General features: G+C 39.2%; 1 protein-coding gene across 1 annotated transcript; it reads left to right on the top strand.

Annotated features, from left to right (window-relative positions):
• Positions 1–383: 383 nt before the first annotated feature.
• THOC3 (THO complex subunit 3) lies at positions 384–20,697 on the top strand. Its single transcript, XM_077895476.1, has 6 exons — positions 384–721; positions 1,466–1,622; positions 3,410–3,614; positions 6,844–7,005; positions 7,126–7,226; positions 20,103–20,697. Exons 1-6 carry the CDS (start codon positions 455–457, stop codon positions 20,264–20,266), a joined length of 1,056 nt encoding a protein of 351 aa, XP_077751602.1. The 5' UTR covers positions 384–454; the 3' UTR covers positions 20,267–20,697.
• Positions 20,698–20,996: the final 299 nt, after the last annotated feature.

The raw sequence follows: 20,996 nt of genomic DNA on the forward strand, positions 1-20,996 counted from the left end.
TTCATGAGACACACACACACAGAGAGAGAGAGAGGCAGAGACACAGGCAGAGGGAGAAGCAGGCTCCATGCAGGGAGCCCGACGCGGAACTCGATCCCGGGCCTCCAGGATCACGCCCTGGGCCAAAGGCAGGCGCCAAACCGCTGAGCCACCCATGGATCCCTGGCTTTCTTTTTCAATTAAACTGGGATACAAATATATCTACCAGGCAGTAGATAAGGGGGAAATAGGCCCTCAAAAGCTCAGAATCACTATGATGGAAACTTAAATCCTGATCCTTACTATTTGAAAAGGGGTAGCGCGCTGCATGCCGGGATTTGTAGTCCCCTCCCGGATGGCCCGCACTGCGGCTGTGCAGGGGCAAGCCGTTCTTCCAGGCGCATGCGTGCAGCGGCGGCGGCAGGCCTGACTGCACCAAAGCGGCGGTAGAGACGCGGGCTACTGGGAGCTCGCCATGGCGGTCCCTGCGGCGGCCATGGGGCCCTCGGCGCTGGGCCAGAGTGGTCCTGGCTCAATGGCTCCCTGGTGCTCAGTGACCAGTGGCCCAACACGCTACGTGCTGGGAATGCAGGAGCTGTTCCGCGGCCACAGCAAGACGCGCGAATTCCCTGCACACAGCGCCAAGGTGCACTCGGTGGCTTGGAGCTGCGACGGGCGTCGCCTGGCCTCGGGGTCTTTCGACAAGACGGCCAGCGTTTTCCTACTGGAGAAGGACCGGTTGGTAAGCTGACCGGTCCAGGCCAGAGAGAGAGGGGCTGTGGTAGAGCGAGGTGTGGTGTTGAGGGCGAGAGTGGGAGTGGAAAGGGGGGTGGAGGCGACGGGAGAGGAGGGGTGTGGGGCTAAGGGGGATATGTAGTGCTGGAGTGACCAGAGTGGTGCTTGGGGATCTGGGGGCTGTGGTGGAGAGGAAGATGGTGGTGGTAAAAGGGAGGTGAGGGTGCGAGGGAGTGTGGCAGTAAAGGAGCTGTGAAGATGAGCGGGGAGTAGGCTAGGACAGGATGAAGACTGGTGGTGGACGGGACCGGAGTGAGGTGAGGGTGTGTGAGAGTGATGGAAGGAGTTGTGTGGTGGTGAGGAGTGGCTAGGGTCTGTGGTGGTGGTGGGGTCCCCATGAGGGTGTAATGGGCCCCTTTGAAAATAATAGGGCTTCCTGTGGGAGTGAGCAAGAAAATCGGGAACGTCGGTGGTAGAGTAAGTGTGGAGAACCAGAAAGAAGGAGGAAGTCCAGGGAAGGCAAAAGAGTAAGGGCATTCATGTGGAATCCAAACCTCAGAACAATTCAGAATGATTGGAAAGGAAGAGAAGGGGATATTGGGAAGAATTTTGGGGAAGGAACTTGGAAGGACTGGTTTCTTTTAAATTGTCTTTGTTAGACATAAGGTGCCTTGGTTTAAATAAAGCTGAGAAGTTACATGTGGAGGCAGGTACTTAAGTGTAAGGTGACATGTGGATTCTGTTCTTTCAGGTCAAAGAAAACAATTATCGGGGACATGGGGATAGTGTGGACCAGCTTTGTTGGCATCCAAGTAATCCTGACCTCTTTGTCACCGCATCGGGAGACAAAACCATTCGCATCTGGGACGTGAGGACTACAAAATGCATTGCCACCGTGAACACTAAAGGTGACTCTTCAGAGAGAGGGCAATAGGAAGATGAGCTACTTTTAGTAATTTAATTCAACAAGCATTTCCTGAATATCTTCTCTGTGTTTCGCCCTGTGTTAGGTATGGGACATCCTGGGCTGAATATGACAATCTCCAGCTCCTAGGGCCTAAAACCCTAATATGGTTCATGTTACACTGGAGATGTCTACAAGATGGATATCTAGAATGGAAGTGCTTAGTCTGCCTGTGGAGACAAGCAAGATCTCACAAAATTTGAGCAAACTCTTAGAATAGCTAATAGGGATTTAGTGGTCCGGGGTCCAGTGGGTGAGTGAGGAGTGAGCGGCAGCTCTAGGAGGGAGCTGCATGTGCAGATGTATGGAGAATTTGGGAAACTCCTGCTAGGCTAGAATGGCTGATCTTGGAATGAATAGTTTTGGTGGTCTGGGAGAAAATGACCTGGGGGTTGTGCAGTACATTTGTAGAATCTATTCTCTACCAGGTATTATCCTATAAACCTTGAGGCCACTTATATTTTATCGACTAACGTCACAGATTATAAGGTGTACCGATGTTTTATGTGTTGTTAAGAAAGAAAAGTTTCTAGATAACCATGATCCACCAAAACTTTTGAGATGCATCTTGATGCATTTTAAGATACGTTGTAAAGAATTAAGTGTGAAAATATATGCATCATAGAATTGATAAAGTTGATGAAATTTTTAATCGATGTGTTCACTGTGGGCCATTGGGCTTTGTAGACAAGTCTTGTCTGTAGAGGTGGAATGTTACAGTGCTTTCTCCAAGTAGACAACTGGTGATGCATGAATGATTTAGGTGGTATGTAGATGAACATTAAAAGTCGGCTGTGTGTTTATTTTAATGCCTACCAGGAAAAAAGAACTAGCCCATAAAATTTATTACTAAATGGAAACTAAATTTATTTAACTAAAAATTTTTTAAGTTAATTTTAAGAAAAATCTTGAATAAAGAAATATAGCTGTTAACGTGGATAGAACAAAATTGTGAAAGTGGCATATAAATGACCAGAGTTTTGGGAATGCTGGTCTGAGAAGCAGAGGCTTTGGGGACACCTGGGTGGCTCAGTGGTTGGGCATTTGCCTTTGGCTTGGGTTGTGATCCCGGGGTCCTGGGAGGGAGCCTGCTTCTCCCTCTGCCTATGTCTCTGCCTCTCTCTCTGTGTCTCTCATGAATAAATAAGTAAATCTTAAATAAAAAAAGAATCAGAGGCATTGGAGTCAAATCTAGTTTAGATCTTGGCTCTTTTATTTCACTGCTTTGACAGTTTGGCTCATCTCTCATATCTTCCATATCTTCATATGTAGAATGGGGATAATAAAGTGTTCTTTAGAGAATTATAGTGAGGACCCACAGGGGGAAATTTGTAGATGAATATTCTGGACTTATAATTGGTGAGTAAGTGGTCATTCCTTCTATTTTATTTTTTTAAAGATCTTATTTATTCATTCATGAGAAACACAGAGAGAGAGAGAGAGAGAGAGAGGGAGGCAGAGACACAGGCAGAGGGAGAAGAGAAGCAGGCCCCATGCAGAGAGCCTGATGTGGGACTCCATCCGGGGTCTCCAGGATCACACCCTGGGCTGAAGGTGGCAATAAACCGCTGAGCCACCCGGCACCCGGGCTGCCCATTCCCTTCTATTGGTTCGGACCTTAGTGAATGGAATTTGGAGATAATAGCTCTGGTCTTTGTCAGATTAAAAAAAAATAAACTTCTGCAGGATTTTGGGCTAACAATATCTTCCTGATTATATCTGGGTTTCTAGGGGAGAATATAAATATCTGCTGGAGTCCTGATGGGCAGACCATAGCTGTAGGCAACAAGGATGATGTGGTGACCTTTATTGATGCCAAGACACACCGTTCTAAGGCGGAAGAGCAGTTCAAGTTTGAAGTAAATGAAATCTCCTGGAATAATGACAATAACATGTTCTTCCTGACAAATGGCAATGGTTGTATCAACATCCTCAGGTGAGGGGGTTGTAGTTTAGGGACTGTCATATCTTTGCCCTGGGTGCTGTGTTAGATACAGAGATGAATTAGATGTGCTGAAGGAGCTTAAAGGACACATGGTAATAAAGAATCCTAACCTCCGTTGAGCAACTTTGAGCCAGACACCTTATATTTACTGAGTCCTATTAACTAGGGATCCCTGGGTGGCGCAGCGGTTTGGCGCCTGCCTTTGGCCCAGGGCGCGATCCTGGAGACCCGGGATCGAATCCCACATCGGGCTCCCGGTGCATGGAGCCTGCTTCTCCCTCTGCCTGCGTCTCTGCCTCTCCCTCTCTCTCTCTCTCTCTCTGTGACTATCATAAATAAATAAAAATTATTTACTGAGTCCTTAGAGAAATTTTATGCGGTTGATAGTATGAGTCTTATTTGACAGATGAGGATCTGGGATCCAGAGAGGTTAAATCACTAGTCAACTAGTGAGCACTGGAAGTAGGTACACCTTGAATTATGGCTAATTTGTACCCGTAAAGTCTCTCCTTAAATATCACTTTCTCTCCAGGGAAGCCATCTTCATCAGTTTCCTACCTTTCCAGGTTAGAAGCTTATTTTATGTACTTCCTGTTGGAAGCATTTCTCATTCTATATTATAATTACATGTTTATTTACCTATATCTTCCACTAGACTCTAAATTCCATGAATGTAGGGACCACATATTACTTTGAATCCCTAGTGCCTACTTTAATACCTGGTACACAGAGTTAGGATCTCAGTAAATATTCTGTAAATGAATGGAGTGTTGGAATTGAAATTCAGGTCTGTGGGCTCTATTCTTTCTGCTATTCTCTATGGGCCGTGCAAGGCAGTGTAAAATAGGTTCTTGAAGAGAGGCTGAGAGTTTGCTGTGGCATCCCAGGAAAGAAACTTAGATTGACTGTGGGAGTTGAGGATTGAAGGAGGCAGCTTCTGAGCTTGACCTTGAAAGCTGAGTAGAATTTAAAGAATCAGCACAAGGCAGTCATACAATGGACAAAACAGGTGTGAATAAGCGTATTCTATATGGAAAGTAGTTGGTAGGTCAAAATTGCTGGGAATGGATGATAAGGTATCTGAAGAGAGGGCCTGAAAATGGGAAGATAAAGTTGAAGTATAATCTGGGACCAGATTATAAAAGGCTGGAATTCTGTGCTTAGCAACTTGAATTTTATTCAAGTGGGGATTCTTTAGTTTTTTTTAAAAGCCTTTTTATTAGAAAATAAAACATATACAGAAAGCCACTTAAAACAACTTATGCCTTAATGAACTGTTATCTGTGTAACCCCATCCAGGTCAAGAAATAGTAATTTGCTGGCCATCCCAGAAATCTGTCTATGTATTTTTCCTAGTCATAATTCTCTTTCCTCAAAAGGAGACACTATCTTGATTTTTATAGTATTTCTTTATAGTTTTAGCTACCAAGTATGCATTTCTAGATACTCTGGTTTCGTCTGTTTAAAAAAAATTAGTGTCTTTTAAGTTTGTTAAACTACCAAGTTGCTCTTCATCCTTCTTTTGTTTATAATATAGCTGTTGGAAAACTAGGCTGTTAACCTGCAGAGATTCTCCTAGTTTCGATTTTACTAATTTTGTATGCTAATTTATTTGTTGGAATATAAGATACTTCTTCTTATCAACTATTTGTTTACTTAAGAATATAGTTTACTTAGAAAAGGCAGGATAAATGCTTCTTTCCCTTTGTCATCAGATAATGAATTAGTTCTCTATTGCCTCCAAAAATGATGAGCTAGGTTGTATTTTTAAGACTCATAAACTCATGTATTGAAGCATGGTAGATGTATTTCAATCTGTTGGAGTAATTATCCTTAATAGAAACTCAAATTATCCCATCTTTAGCTAATGGGAGCCTCTTCAGGTTGATTCCTGAGTCATTTTTTTTTTTTACATAATCCTAGTAGTCTTCAGGTTGTTGCTCTCTGGTCTGACAGGATATCTGAGTTCATCTTGTATGTTTTCTGCCTCAGACCTTTAATCAGAAATTCCTCTAAGAATCGCTAGGTTCTTTTTATAAGAAACTGATATTGGAGCTATGGAAGCATTTCTCATTCTCATGGTTTGGTCATTATTTCTAGACCTTTCTAGTGGACAGAGCAAAGAATTCTATGTGTATATTGTAAAAAAAATAAAATATGTGCATTGTGAATTTATATTGATGACTTCAATTAAAATTCAAGAAGAGTGAGGAAGACGGGGGTGGCTCAGGGGTTGAGCATCTGCCTCTGGCTCCAGTAGTGATCCCGGGGTCCTGGGATTGAGTCCTGGGTCAGGCTCCCTGCAGGGATTCTGCTTCTCCCTCTGCCTGTGTCTCTGCCTCTCTTTCTGTGTCTCTGATGAATAAATAAATGAAATCTTTAGAAAAAAGAAAAGAAAAAAAATTCAAGATGAGTGGAATTTTACTAAACATCTTCTATATTATAAATAACTCCTTCCAAACTGAGTATTTGAGTATTCTGGTTCTCAGGGACACAAGGGATTTATAGAAATAGAATATCCCACAGTTTCTTATTACATTTATCTATGTTATATGTAGAGATATCTCAGAATAACATTATTACCACTACTGCCACCAGTGTGATTACTTAAAATAGTAAATTCTGCTTTTTGCATTGCTTTCCTCATTCTTCTGTATTAAAAAAAAAATACTTAATACTATATATTGTCAGAGTATAGAGCTACAGTATACTATGCTTTTCATTTACATATATAGTTTCTACAAGAGGCTGTATATGTAATACTCATCACCAGTCTTATGCTGATAAGTCTCTAGTCATTTTGATTGTCACAGTTCATTCTTTAGATTCCTCAGGAAAGGTTCATGGACAGTATTCCCTGAGTTCATATTTACTATAACTTATATGCTTATTAAACTTATAGATACTTAATTGTGCTGCTTAGTATTTGAGCTCTTTATAATTGGTAGTCAATTTTGCTGTACATGAAAATCTTTGATTCATATTTTCTTGCTTATACATCTTAAATATATTATCCCCATTTTCTTTTGTCATAAAGTCTTCGTGTCAGAAAAGCCTGACGATAATCTAATTTTTTTTTTTTTAAGTCCAGGAAAGTTTGTTTTACTTGCAGTCTGATATTTGTTCTGTTGTCTTTGATTTCTTCTTCAGTATCTCCTGTTGTCATCTTAGGACCATAGTCCCCTCCCCTAGTTTAATTGTGGTCTGTCTTGTTTCTCAGCTACCCAGAGCTGAAGCCTGTGCAGTCCATCAATGCCCATCCTTCCAACTGCATCTGTATCAAGTTTGACCCCATGGGAAAGTACTTTGCCACAGGAAGTGCAGATGCCTTAGTCAGCCTCTGGGATGTGGATGAGTTGGTGTGTGTTCGGTGCTTTTCCAGGTAAGTGGTTCTGCCAGCACTTTCCTTGTTGGATAAATTAATTTGATTTCATTTTGGGTGAAATTGTGCCCTTCTCTTACTGGGTTATTCTAACATCTCCTCTGTCTCCTCTGTTATTAGGCTGGATTGGCCTGTGAGGACCCTCAGTTTTAGCCATGATGGAAAAATGCTGGCCTCAGCTTCAGAAGATCATTTTATTGACATTGCTGAAGTAGAGACAGGTAACTGAAACCTTCACTACTGTAATGAGTCTTCTGTCTGTCATCTGCAGCCATCAGGACTTATTCTGTCGTGTGTTTTCATCTTCACATTACTACCACACCTTCATTAGCATAAATGAATTTTCTTCTTAGGACAGGCTTGTTTATTATGACTGTTATAGTCAGGTGCATAAGGGAGCAAAGAGTTGAGAAAGGGGCGGGTCTGAAAGAAAGTGATTTAGGAAAATATTTTGCATTTTATTAACTGTTAATTCCTCTATTATGATGACATTTTTAAAATATGGAAAATAGGAGAAAGAATAAAATGTCACCTGTAGTCCCACCTCTAAATACAGTCTCTTTTAGTGTTGTGGTATACTTTTTCCCTATATTTTGCCTGTATGTGAACTTAAAAAAAATGCATATATTTTTTTAAATGCATATTTTTAAAAATAATTTTAGGAATTACCAAAATACATGTCATTTGCTTTAAAAACAACCAACAGAGGGATCCCTGGGTGGCGCAGCGGTTTGGCGCCTGCCTTTGGCCCAGCGCGCGATCCTGGAGACCCGGGATCGAATCCCACATTGGGCTCCCGGTGCATGGAGCCTGCTTCTCCCTCTGCCTGTGCCTCTCCGCCTCTCTCTCTCTCTGTGACTATCATAAATAAATAAAAATTAAAAAAAAAAACCCAACAGAGTTTGAAAATAGAAAAATGGGAGGAGAGTATACATTTTACAGAGAATTTTCTTAGATTTACTTATTTTTAATTAATTTTTTTATTATTAAAGTATATTTGACATGTAGTATTATATTAGTTTCATGTACGACAGTGATTTGACACTAAGTGCATTAGTCATTAATTACAACAAATGTAGTCACTGTCAACATTATTACAACGTTATTGACTATATTCCTTTTGCTGTACTTTATGACTTATTTTATAACTGCAAGTTGTACCTCTTGATCACTTCACCTATTTCACCTATCACCCAAACCCTCTCCCCTCTGACACCCAACAATTTTCTGTATTTATGAATGTGTTTCTGTTTATTTACTTGTTTTGTTTTTTAGATTTCATGTATAAGTGAAATCATACGGTATTCGTCTTTCTGTGTCTGATTTATTTCACTTAGCTTAATACTCCTTAGGTCTATCCATGTTCTTGCAAATGGCAAGATTTCATTCTTTTTTTATGATTGTTTAATATTCTACTGTGTGTGTGTATATCTATTTATCTATCTATCTGTCTACACATTTTCTTTATCCATTCATTTATCCATGGGCACTTAGGTGGTTTCTATATCTTGGCTATTGTAAATAATGCTGCAATAAATGTGGGGGTGCACATATCTTTTTGCATTAGTGTTTTTGTTTTCTTTGGGTAATTACCCAGTAGTGGAATTACTGGATTTTATAGTATTTCTATTTTTGATTTCTTGAGAAGGCTTCATATCATTTTCTATAGTGGCAGCACCAATTTATGTTCCCACCAGCAGCGTATGAGGATTCTTTTTTCTTTACATCCTCACCAACATTTTTTTTTTTAATTTTACATTTGTTTTTATTTAAGCTTGATTTGCCAGCATATAGTATAACACCCAATGCTCATCCCATCAAGTGCTCTCCTGAGTGCCCATCACCCAGTTACCCCATCCCCCAGCCAGCTCCCCTTCCACTACCCTTTGTTTGTTTCCCAGAGTTAGGAGTCTCTCATGGTTTGTCTCCCTCTCTAATTTTTCCCATTCAGTTCCCCTCCTTTCCCTTTAATCCCTTTCACTATTTCTTATATTCCATATATGAGTGAAACCTTATGATGATTGTCCTTCTCTGATTGACTTATTTCACTCAGCATAATACCCTCCAGGTCAACATTTGTTTTTTATTATCTTTTTGATACTAGCTATTTTCATGGGTGTGAGGTGGTATCTCATTGTAATTTTGATGTGTGTTTCTCTGATGATCAGTGATCTGAGCACCTTTTCATGTGTTTGTTGGTCATCTGTATATCTTTGGAAAAAAATGTTTTTTCAGATTTTCTGTCTCTTTTTTTTTTAAAGATTCATTCACCCATTTGAGAGAGAGAGCATGAGTAGAGTGTGGAGGGAGGGGCAGAGGGAAAGAATCTTAGTAGACTCCCTGGTAAGCATGGAGCCCAATGTGGGGCTTGATCCCAGGACCCTAAAATCATGACCTGAGCCAAAATCGAAAGTTGGACTCTCAATCGAGTAAGCCACCCAGGCACCACACTCTTTAATTAGCTTACCTTTTTTTTTTTTTTTTTGGTGTTGAGCACATAAATCTTATATATTTTAGATATTAACCCTTTATTGGATTTATTATTTGGAAATATCTTCTCCCATTCAGTAGGTTGTCTTTTTGTTTTGTTGATGGTTTCCTTTGCTACACAAAAGCTTTTTATTTTGGTGTAATCCCAGTAGTTTATTTTTGCTTTTGTTTCTCTTTGCTTGAGGAGACATATCCATAAATATGTTGCTAAGGCTGATGTCTGAAAGGTTGCTGCCTATGTTTTTTAGGTGTTTATGGTTTCAGATCTCACATTTTAATCTATTTTGAGTTTATTTTTGTGTATGGTGTAAGAAGTGGTCCAATTTTATTTTTTTGCATGTAGCTGTCCTGTTTTCCCAGCACCATTTGTTGACAAAACTTTTTTCCATTGCATATTCTTTTTTTTTTTTTTTAATATTTTATTTATTTATTCATGAGAGACACGAGAGAGAGGCAGAGACACAGGCAGAGGGAGAAGCAGGCTCCATGCAGGGTACCCGACATGGTACTTGATCCTGGGTCTCCAGGATCAGGCCCTGGGCCAAAAGCGGCGCTAAACCGCTGAGCCACCCGGGCTGCCCTCCATTGCATATTCTTGCCTCCTTTGTTGTAGATTAATTAATGGTCATATAGGGGTGGGTTTATTTCTGGGTTCTCTATCCTGTTCCATTGATATATCATGTGTCTATTTTTTTGCCAGTGCCATACTGTTTTGATTACTATAGCTTTGTAGTATATCTTAAAAACTGGGATTGTGATACCTACAGTTTTGTTCTTCTTTCTCAAAGATTGCTTTGGCTATTCAGAGTCTTTTGTGATTTCATATAAATTATAGGATTATTCTGGTTCTGTGAAAAATGTTGGTATTTTGATAGAGATTACATTGAATCTGTGGATTGCTTTGGTTGGTGTGAACATTTTAACTATTAATTATTCCAGTCCATGAGCATGGTATATTTTTCTATTTGTGACATCTTCAACTTCTTTCTTCAATGTCTGAGTGTAGGTCTTTTCCCTCCATGGTTAAATGTATTCCCAGATTTTTTCTTTTAGGTGTAATTGTAAATGGGTTTGTTTTCTTATTAATTTTTCTTTCTATTATGTCATTTTTGTGTATAGAAATGCAACAGATTTCTGTGTATTAGTTTTGTTTCCTGCAACTTTGCTGAATTTGTTTATTTTAAACAGAGAGAGTTTGAGAAGGAAAAGCAGGTTTCCTGCTAAGCAGAGAGCCCGACCAGGGCCCAGTCCCAGGACCCTGGGATCATGACCTAAGCCAAAGGCAGACACTTAACTGAGCCACCCAGGCGCCCCAGAATTCATTTATTCAAATAGTGTTTTGTGGAATCTTTATGGTTTTTGGTATATAGTATCATAGCATCTGCAAATACAGTTTTACTTCTTCCTTACCGATTTGGATGCCTTTGGTTTTTTTCTTGTCCGATTGATGTGGCCAGGACTTCCAGGACTGTGTTGAATAAAATTGGTGAGAATGGGCATCCTTGTCTTGCTCCTGATCTTAGGGGAAAAGCTTTCAGTTTTTCACCATTGAGTATGATGTTATCTGTGGGTTTTTCATATATGGTCTTTATTATGTTGAAGTATATTTCCTCTAACTCCATTTTGTTGAGAGTTTTTTTATCAAGAATGGATGTTTATTTTGTCAAATACGTTTTTTGTGTCTATTTGAGATGACCATATGGTTTTTGCCTTTCTCTTATTGATTGATTTACAAATATTGAACCATACTTGCATCCCTGGAATAAATCCCACTTGATCATGGTGTATGATCTTTTTAATGTATTGTTAAATTTGATTTGCTACTATATTTTGTTGAGGATTCTTGCATTTATGTTCACCAGGGATATTGGCCTGCAGTTGTTTGTTTGTTTGGTTTGTAGTGTGTTTGCCTGGTTTTTGGTATCAGGATAATGCTGGGCTCATAGAATGAATTTGGAAGTTTTTCCTCACCTTTTTTTTTTGGAATAGTTTGAGAAGAATAGGTATTAACTCTTTAAATGTTTCATAGAATTCACCTCTGAATCCATCTGGACTTTTGTTTATTGGGAGTTTTTTGATTACCATTTGAGTTTCATTCGTAGTAATTGGTCTGTTTAATTCTCTCATTCTTCTTGATTCAGTTTTAGAATATTGTATGTGTATAGGAATTTATTCATTCTTTTAGGTTGTCCAATTTGTTGGATATAATTTTTCATAGTATTTCCATATAACCCTTTGTATTTTTGTAGTGTCAGTTATTATTTTTCATTTCTGAATTCATTTATTTGAGTTCTCTCTCTTCTTGATGAGTCTGGTAAAGGTTTATCAAATTTATGTTTTCAAAGAACCAGCTCTTGATTTCATGGATATTTTCTAATGTTTTTTAGTATCTATTTCATTTATTTCTGCTCTAATTTTTTTTATTTCCTTCCATCTACTAACTTTGGGCTTTGTTCTTTATGTAGTGTCTTTAGGTATAAGGTTGATTTGTTTATTTGGGATTTTTCTTGTTTCTTGAGGTTGCCCTGTATTGCTATAAGCATTCTTGTTAGAACTACTTTAGCTGCATCCTAAAGATTTTGGATTGTTGTATTTCCATTTTCATTTGTCTTGATGGGTTTTTTGATTTCCTCTTTAATGTATTCATTGATGTGTTGGTTGTTCAGTGGCATGTTGTTTAACCTCTGTGTGTTTCTGTTTTTTCCAGTTTTTTTTTTCCTTGTAATTGATTTCTAGTTTCATATCACTGTGGGTCAGAAAAGATGCTTGATAAAATTTCAGTCTTTTTAAATTCATTGAAACTTGTTTTGTGTTCTACCATATATGATCCATCCTGGAGAATATTTCACGTGCACTTGAAAATAATGTGGGGCAGCCCGGGTGGCTCAGCGGTTTAATGCCGCCTTCAGCCCAGGGCATGATCCTGGAGACCTGGGATCGAGTCCCACTTCGGGCTCTCTGCATGGAGCCTGCTTCTTCCTCTGCCTGTGTCTCTGCCTCTGCCTCTCTCTCTCTCTCTCTGTGTCTCTCATGAATAAATAAATAAAATCTTTAAGAAAAAAAAAGAAAATGTGTATTCTGTTGTTTTTGGTTGGAATGTTCTGTACGTATCTGTCAAGTCCATCTGGTTTAATGTAACATTCAAAGCTATTGTTTCTTTGTTGATTTTCTGTCTGGATTATCTATCCATTGATGTAAGTGTGGTGTTAAAGTCCCCTGCTATTGTATTACTGTCAATTTATCCTTTTATGTTTCTTAATATTTACTTCATGTATTTAGGTGTTCCTAGTACCTATGTTAGGTACATAGATACTTAAAATTGTTACATCCTCTTGTTGGATTGATTTCTTTATCATTTAATGCCTTTCTTTGTCTCTTGCTACAGTCTTTTTTGTAAAGTATATTTTGTCTGATAAAAATATTTTTACCCCAGCTTTTTTATTCAGCTCCATCTGTGTAGAATATCTTTTTCCATCCCCTCACTTTCAGTCTGTATGTGTCTTTAGGTTTGAAGTGAGTCCTGTAGGCAGCATATAGTTGGGTCTTGTTTTTTCAGCCATTCGGTCAACCTGCGTCTCTTGATTGGACCACATAGTTAATTTACATGTAATTATTCATAGATGTGTATTTATTGCCATTTTGTTCACTGTTTTCTTTTCTTTTTTTTTTTAAGATTATTTATTTATTTATTCATAGACACAGAGAGAGAGAGGCAGAGACACAGGCAGAGGGAGAAGCAGGCTCCATGCAGGGAGCCCGATGTGGGACTCGATCCTGGGTCCCCAGAATCACACCCCAGGCTGCAGGCAGCGCCAAACCACTGCGCCACCAGGGCTGCCCTTGTTCACTGTTTTCTGTTGTTTTTGTAGTTCTTCCCTGTTCCTTCTCTTGCTCTCTTCCTTTGGGGTTTTGTTTTTTCTTTATTTAAATTCAATTTGCCAACATATAGTGTAACACCTAGTGCTCATCATATCATGTGCCCTCTTTAATGCCCATCACCCTTCCCTTGTGGTTTGATGATTTTCTTTAATGTTATGTTTGGATTACTTTTTCTTAATGCTTTTTGTATATCTATTATAGGTTTTTGATTTGTGGTTACCATAGGGGTCATATATAACATCCTTTGTGTTTAGCAGTCTGTATTGATGGTTGCTTAATTTTGAACACATTCTAAGAAGCAGAATTTTTGAATTTTTGCTACCCCCTCTACATTTTATGTGTATACCATATTATGTATCTTTTTATTTTGTGTATCCCTTGAGTAATTTTTATAGACGTAACCGACTTTACTGCTTTTGTGTTTTAACTTTCATAAGTGATTAGTCCACTACCTTTAAACATATGTTTGCTTTTGCCAGTGAAATTTTTTCCTTTCATTATTTTCTTCCGATTATGGCCTTTTATTTTTCACTTAAAGAATTCCCTTAAATATTTCTTGTGTGGCTGGTTTAGTGGTGATGAACTCCCTTTGGTTTGGGAAACTCTATTTCACCTCTGAGTGATAGTCTTGCCAGGTAGAGTATTCTTGGCTGTATGTTTTTTTTTTCTTTCAGCTCTTTGAATGTTTCATGTTACTCCCTTCTGGTCTGTAGCCTTAGGGGTTTTCCCTTGCATGTGACTATTTGCTTTTCTTCAGCTGCTTTTAAGAGTCTCTCTTTATCTTTAATTTTTGCCATTTTAATTGTTATGTGCCTTGGTGTGAACCTTTTTGGGTTCATCTTGTTTGGGGCTTTCTTTGTTTCCTGGATCTAGATGTGTTTCCTTCCCTAGATTCAGGATATATTTTCAGCTGTTATCTCTTCAAATAAATTTTCTGTCCACTTTCCTCTCTCTTCTTCTGGGACTCCTACAGTGTACATGTTATCATGCTTGATGGTATTGCAGAGGTTCCTTCACCTATTCTTTTATTATTCTTTTGTCTTTTTTGTTATTCATCTTAGTTAGTTTCTTTTTTTTTTTTCTTAGTTGGTTTCTATTACTGTCTTCAAGATCTCTGATCCGTTCTTCTGCATCCTCTAACCTGCTGTTGATTTCCTCTAGTGTATTTCTCATTTCAATTACTGTATTCAGCTCTGAGTGGCTCTTTTTTTACATTTTCTATCTCTTGAAATTCTTATAGAGTTCATCAGCTGTTTTCTCAAGTCCAGTTGAGTATCTTTAGGACCATTACTTTGAACTCTTTATTAGACATATCATTTATCTCTATTGTGTTTAGTCCTTTCTCGGTAATTTTGTCTTGTTTCTTCATTTGGGACATATCCCTTAGTCTCATCATTTTGTCTGGCTGTGTTTATTTCTATGTGTTAGGTAGGTCAGCTATATCTCCTGACCTTGAAAGTTGTGGCTATACATAGAAGAGGCCCTGTGGTGCCCTGTAGACTTATCTGCGTTGGTCACTAGAACCAGGCACACTAGGGCTGTCCCCTGTGTGGACTGAGTGCACCCTCCTGCTGCCTGCTGTGGTTGAGCTGTGATTGCTGTGGGCATGCTGATGGGTGGGTCTGACCCTCAGCCCAGCTGGCAGCAGTGACCTGCTTTGCCTGTTGCAGGAGCACTGTGCTTCCTCCCATGCTGTTGAGAGGCCTGGCTGCAGCTGCTATGGGCTTAATTGTGGGTGAGGCTGGCATTCAGCCTAGCTGTGTGTAATTAGCTTCTGCGACAGCTGCAGGTACATAGAAGGGCAGGGCTTGATCTTTGTGCAGCCAGTTAAGAGGCCCAGCTGTAGGAACTGTGGGCAAGCTGGTGTGTAGGGTTAACTCCTTTGTCCCCCAGAGCAGGAGTCACTTTGGAGGGGTACCTGCGGAGGCCAGTGGGTTGGATAGGATGGGTGGTAGGGTAACACTGGGGCATGGCATGTGTTGCTAACAAGGTAGGTAGAGGGTGTTAGAATTGGCTTCTGCAAGCATCTAGCTATCTAGACGCAGGGAGGGCAAGAAAAATGGCACCCACCAGTACTTTTTTTATACCTGGAGAAATCTGCATGTTTGCCCTTCTGCACACACCCTAAAATTAGTACGTCTCCTTTATGTATACCCTAGGTGCTTTTCAAGCTGCTGCTTCAGTGCTGTCTCTGGCTGAGATACTTAGTATTGTGCTGGCTCTTTTGCCCTCCATTTCGACTAGAGTTAAGCCCTTCTAAAGCTCTTGGAGTTAAGCCCTGCTGATTTTCAAAGCCAGACATTATGGGAACTTGTCTTCCCAATGTAGGTTCTTAGGGCCAGGATTGCCCTTTGTGGAATTTGATCCCTTCACTCCTCCATGCTTGTGATGGCACTCCTGTTTGTGGTTATTTGCACCAGGGGTTTGGTTCCTGGCCATGTCTCCACCCTTTCTACCCTTTCAGTGTGGCCTTCTCTCTGTGATTAGCTGTGGAAGGTCTCTTCTGCTGGTCTTCAGATCATTTTCAGAGTTAATGCAGTAGACACACTTGTTGCCTCAGTGTGTCTGTGGAAGGAGGTGAGCTTAGGATGCCATCTTCTGTGCTTTACCCTCAGATTTATTTTGTAATATAGCTTTATTGTTTTTGGAAATAGATGGTACTTTAGTAAAGGAATTTAAACTGTATATAAAACATCAAAGAATAAAGTAAAAAATTGAAATTCCACAATTTTAAAAATGTTACTGTTGATAACATTATGGTGAGTGTTGTCCAGCCACTCAGATACAAAGCTCCTGGGCAGCCCTGGTGGCTCAGCGGTTTAGCGCCGCCTTTAGCCCGGAGTGGGATCCTGGAGTCCTGGGATCGAGTACCATGTTGAGCTCCCTGTGTGGAGCCTGCTTCTCCCTCTGCCTATGTCTCTGCCTCTCTCTCATAATAAATAAATAGAATTAAAAAAAAAAAAAGATACAAAGCTCCTTTGTGTCACCTTTGTTGTGTGATGTATGGATAGTCTCTTGCTCCAGGCTATAAGGCTATACCTGGCACACCTGAGAATGTTACAGCTTCTTAACATGGTGATGGCTGAGTTCCACTGCCACATATAATGCATTTTAGATTTCTACTGAATATATCAGTATATTCTTAAACTGCCAGTATTGCCTATAGATACTTTACTTGCCCAGCTCTTTGGTGGTTTCTCACCTTGCACCATTATAAATAGTGCTGTGAGAAATATTCTTCATGGACTTCATTTTAGGTCATCCTTTGGGGTAAACCAGTGAAGTGGGATTGCTGACTGAGTCCAAGGTGTTCACATTTTGTGAAGGACCAAACCACTTACAGAAGGGTTGTTGCGTGTGCCTGTTTTTCCCATGTCATCTTTGTGCAAGTTTGTCTACCTCACCTAATACATATAAAATATGATTTATTTTATTATTTTATTAATTAATTTATTTTTAAAGATTTTCTTTATTTATTTGAGAGAGAGAGAGAGACAGCGTGCACGTGAGCGAAAGAGAGCGTGAGTCAGGAGGAGCAGCAGAGGAAGAGAGAGAAGCAGACTGGCTGCTGAGCAGGGAGCCCAATGAAGGGCTTGATCCCAGGGTCCTGGGATCATGACCTGAGCTGAAGGCAGATGCCTAACTCACTGAGCCACCCAGGTGCCCCTGATTTTTCATTTTTTAAGATTTATTTATTTATTTTAGAGAGAAAGTACACAAGCTTGGGAAGGGGACAAGGGACAAGGAGAGAATCCTCAAGCAGACTCCCTGCTGAGTGCAGAGCCCAGCATGGGGCTCGATCCCAGGATCCTGAGATTATGACCTGAGCTGAAATCAAGAGCTGGCTGTTAACTATCATAGCCATCCAGGTGCCCTAAAATATGATTTAGTTCACATATAATCAGTCTTTCAGGAATATATCACAGATGGCTGTATTAAGTTTTCTAAGTAGTTCAGACAAATACTTTTAACATTAAAAATTTTTTTTCTCTGTAACCTAGGCTAAAAATTAAAAGTCAGATGATTAGGGGAAAGGAAGCACAATTTATTTATAGCACTGTTTTACACATAAAAGGGAAATAGTCTAAATTTTCATTATGATGGACTAATTAAATAAGTTGTGATACATACATATTACAGTGTTCCAAGAGAAAAACATAGGTCTATATGTGCTGAAATGCAAGACTGGTAAGACTTTTACTGAATGAGCAAAGCAAGTAGCCAGTCAATGCGTATTATGTTCCCATTTAGATAAAAACACTAAAGCTAAATTCGTAGAAAGACTTTTGAAAGAATTTATTTCAGACTTAGAAGACTAGAAGAAGATAAATTTTAATTTATGATTTAATTACTATTACTGAAACCAGTTAAATAAAATGAAAAATTCAGTTCCTCAGTCACCCTAGGCTCATTTTAATGACTTCAGTAGTCACATGTGGCTGGTGATTTCTGTATTGGATAGTGCAGATGTAGAATGTTTCCATCACACAAGTTTCTGTTGCCCAGTGCTGCTCTGTGCCTTTGGACTATTTGAATTTTATGCAATAAGCATGTCTTTGTATATTAGTTTGTAAAATAAGAATAATATATGCACATAATAGAGTATTTGGAAAATGCTGACAAATATATAAAGAAGAAATTAACAGTCACATAGGTCCATAATTTGGAGATAGTGAATTCCTAACATAGTATATTTCCTTCCAGTCTTCTTTAAATATATAGATATTTATATATCTATGAAGATATTTTATATATAGATATCTATACATCTTTGTGTGTGCGTATATACACACACCACACTATACTATGTATAATTGGAATCGTATATTGAGATTTTGTGTCTTATGTATTTTTAGTGGTTAAAGGTAAAACAAAGTAAGAATTAATTTTATTTCTGATAGCATGTATTTTAACAGTTCACTTTCAGCTTTTTAGTCACACACCATATATACTGCACTGAGTCTTTTAGAACTTCAGTGGTCTGGAGTAGTAATGTCAGTCTCACCCAGATAGCACCTTGTTTATCATTCAGAGATTAAACTTTCCAATAAAACTGTCAAGATGTTAAAGTTTATGAAGCCACATGGTTATTTAGGAAACGTTTTAGAAGGCCTTTTTAGGTCTACTCTGGTTTTCTTGAACTGTATAACTTTCTTTATTGTCAACAATCCCAAATGATTTGACAAATGATGGAGTTAAAGGCCTAAAAAGGAGTAAAAGGGGGAGTAGCAGCCTCTGAAACTAATTCTTATGTTTGTGTAATACAGAAATTTGCTCAGATATAAAGCTAGACTGCCAGATACTAGCATCATGAAGAATGGTTAACTGTCCCTGAAATTGGATTATTTAACAGAAAGAATCTCTCTTTCTGTCTACACACATATATGTGTGCATAAATATATATTTAAACAGCTTTATTGAAATATAATTTATTTACTGTATCGTTGTCTAGTTTGAAGTATATAATTTGATATATCCTGCATCGCTAACACCACATTGTTAATGTTTTACTACATTAATCTTAACCCTAAAGTTGAAAAAAATGTAAAGCAGGACTAAAGGAATAATGGCTTTAGAAAAATCATACTTAAAAAAAAAAAAGAAAAATCATACTTAATTTCAATGAGTAGGAAGAATGACATTTTTGGGGAAAAAATCGATTTGCAAAGCATTGTGATTTAGCAGAAAGATCTGTGGCTTTGGAAACAGACTTCATGTACTAACTTTGTTGCTTCCTTGAGGTATGACTTAACTGTTCAGTCACCTGTTCCTGTAAAAAGAGTTTTTTGGGTTTTTTTTTAAAGATTTTATTTATTGATGAGAGACACAGAGAGAGAGAGAGAGAGAGAGAGGCAGAGACACAGGCAGAGGGAGAAGCAGGCCCCATGCAGGGAGCCCAATGTGGGACTTGATCCCGGGACCCTGGGATCACACCCTGAGCTGAAGGTAGACACTCAACAGCTGAGCCACATAGGCGTCCCTGTAAAAAGGGTTTTTTTTTTTTTTTTTTTTTTTAATGATAGTCACAGAGAGAGAGAAAGAGGCAGAGACACAGGCAGAGGGAGAAGCAGGCTCCATGCACCGGGAGCCCGATGTGGGATTCGATCCCGGGTCTCCAGGATCACGCCCTGGGCCAAAGGCAGGCGCCAAACCGCTGCGCCACCCAGGGATCCCTAAAAAGGGTTTTAAAATCATTACTTGCCTTGCTGTATTGTATTTATCCTTTATTAAAATAAAATATAATCCATCTGATTCTTAAGAGGTGCTCAACAAATATTAACTGCTGTTACTGTTTTCCCAGGGAGTGTAGAATAGGTTTAGACCATAGGCTCTACATTCAGATCTTGCTCTGCCACCTACTGGTTTGTGCTCTCTCTGTGCCTCAGTATTCTCTATAAAATTGGATAATAATTGTACCTATCCTGCAGGGTTAATAAGTGGATTAAATGATGAGTACCTGGGTGGCTCAGTCAGTTAAGTGTCTCCCTTCAGCTCAGGTCGTGATCTCAGGGTCCTAGGATTGAGCCCTGCATCGGGCTCCCTGCTCAGTGGGTGTCTGCCTCTTTCCCTCTGCCCCCCCTGCCCAGCTCGTGCTCTCTCTCTTTCTAAAATAAATAAATAAAATCTTTTAAAAAATGGATTAAATGATTTAATGTAGGCAAGTACTAAATGAATATGGTTTCTTATTATTAATGTATTGATTGGTTTCCCTATATTGATTTTTATAGGAGACAAGCTATGGGAGGTGCAGTGTGAGTCTCCAACTTTCACCGTGGCTTGGCACCCCAAGAGGCCTCTGCTGGCGTTTGCCTGTGATGACAAAGATGGCAAATATGACAGCAGTCGGGAAGCAGGAACTGTGAAGCTGTTTGGGCTTCCTAATGACTCCTGATAGGAGGACCTCAGGGAGAGGGGGCCCTGGCAGAGGCCTTCCTTTGTGTATTAGTTTGGTCTGTTCTCTTGGAGTTGGTGGGCACCTAAGGTATTTGTAAATTGGTATAAATTATACAAGTCTTTGTTAGTTTGCCTATTCTAGTTCCCTTCTTGTTATGTGAGCTTTTCCCATTCTTTCCCCTGCAGGAGGGCTCTGCACGATAACATCAGCATATCTTAACTCTGGGGACCTCCTGTCTTCTCTGCTTTTTGGGTATATGGTAGACTTTGTTGGGTTTGCTTCTGCTTGGACAATACCTACCTTGAGTGAGTGAGTGAGGAAGGGTGAGATGGGGATGGAGATTTTTTTATAGTAAAAAGAAATGTATATAATTTTTCGAGTTGAGCATTTAATAAAGCTGACTTTATGGGACTTCTGAGACTTTAAAAGTTATGGTATTTGTGTTGTTATTGTTGCTCATATTGGAAGATGTTGCAGTTTTGTATTTAAAAAAAATCTCAAATTAAATTTAGAGGTTGTAATTAATTCTGTCATTTAATGTCCTAACCAAGAATTCTGTGAAATGCAACATGAATTCTATGAAATGCCCAGCGTGAAGTGTATGGGCAATAGCAGTCCTTAAAGTCTTCATTTTGTGTGTATGTATACCTCACCTTAATATACAGAGGATTTATAGACTACATTTACAATATAACACTGAGAAAAGTAATAAAATATAAATAAATCC

The sequence above is a fragment of the Canis aureus genome, chromosome 4 (genome assembly GCF_053574225.1).
Source record: "Canis aureus isolate CA01 chromosome 4, VMU_Caureus_v.1.0, whole genome shotgun sequence".
NCBI lineage: Eukaryota > Metazoa > Chordata > Mammalia > Carnivora > Canidae > Canis > Canis aureus.

Coding starts and splice junctions, on each gene's coding strand:
- THOC3 (XM_077895476.1), top strand. CDS start 455: ATGGCGGTCCCTGCGGCGGCCATGGGGCCCTCGGCGCTGGGCCAGAGT. Junction 1,623..3,409: donor TGCCACCGTGAACACTAAAG/GTGACTCTTCAG, acceptor CTGGGTTTCTAG/GGGAGAATATAAATATCTGC. Junction 3,615..6,843: donor GGTTGTATCAACATCCTCAG/GTGAGGGGGTTG, acceptor CTTGTTTCTCAG/CTACCCAGAGCTGAAGCCTG.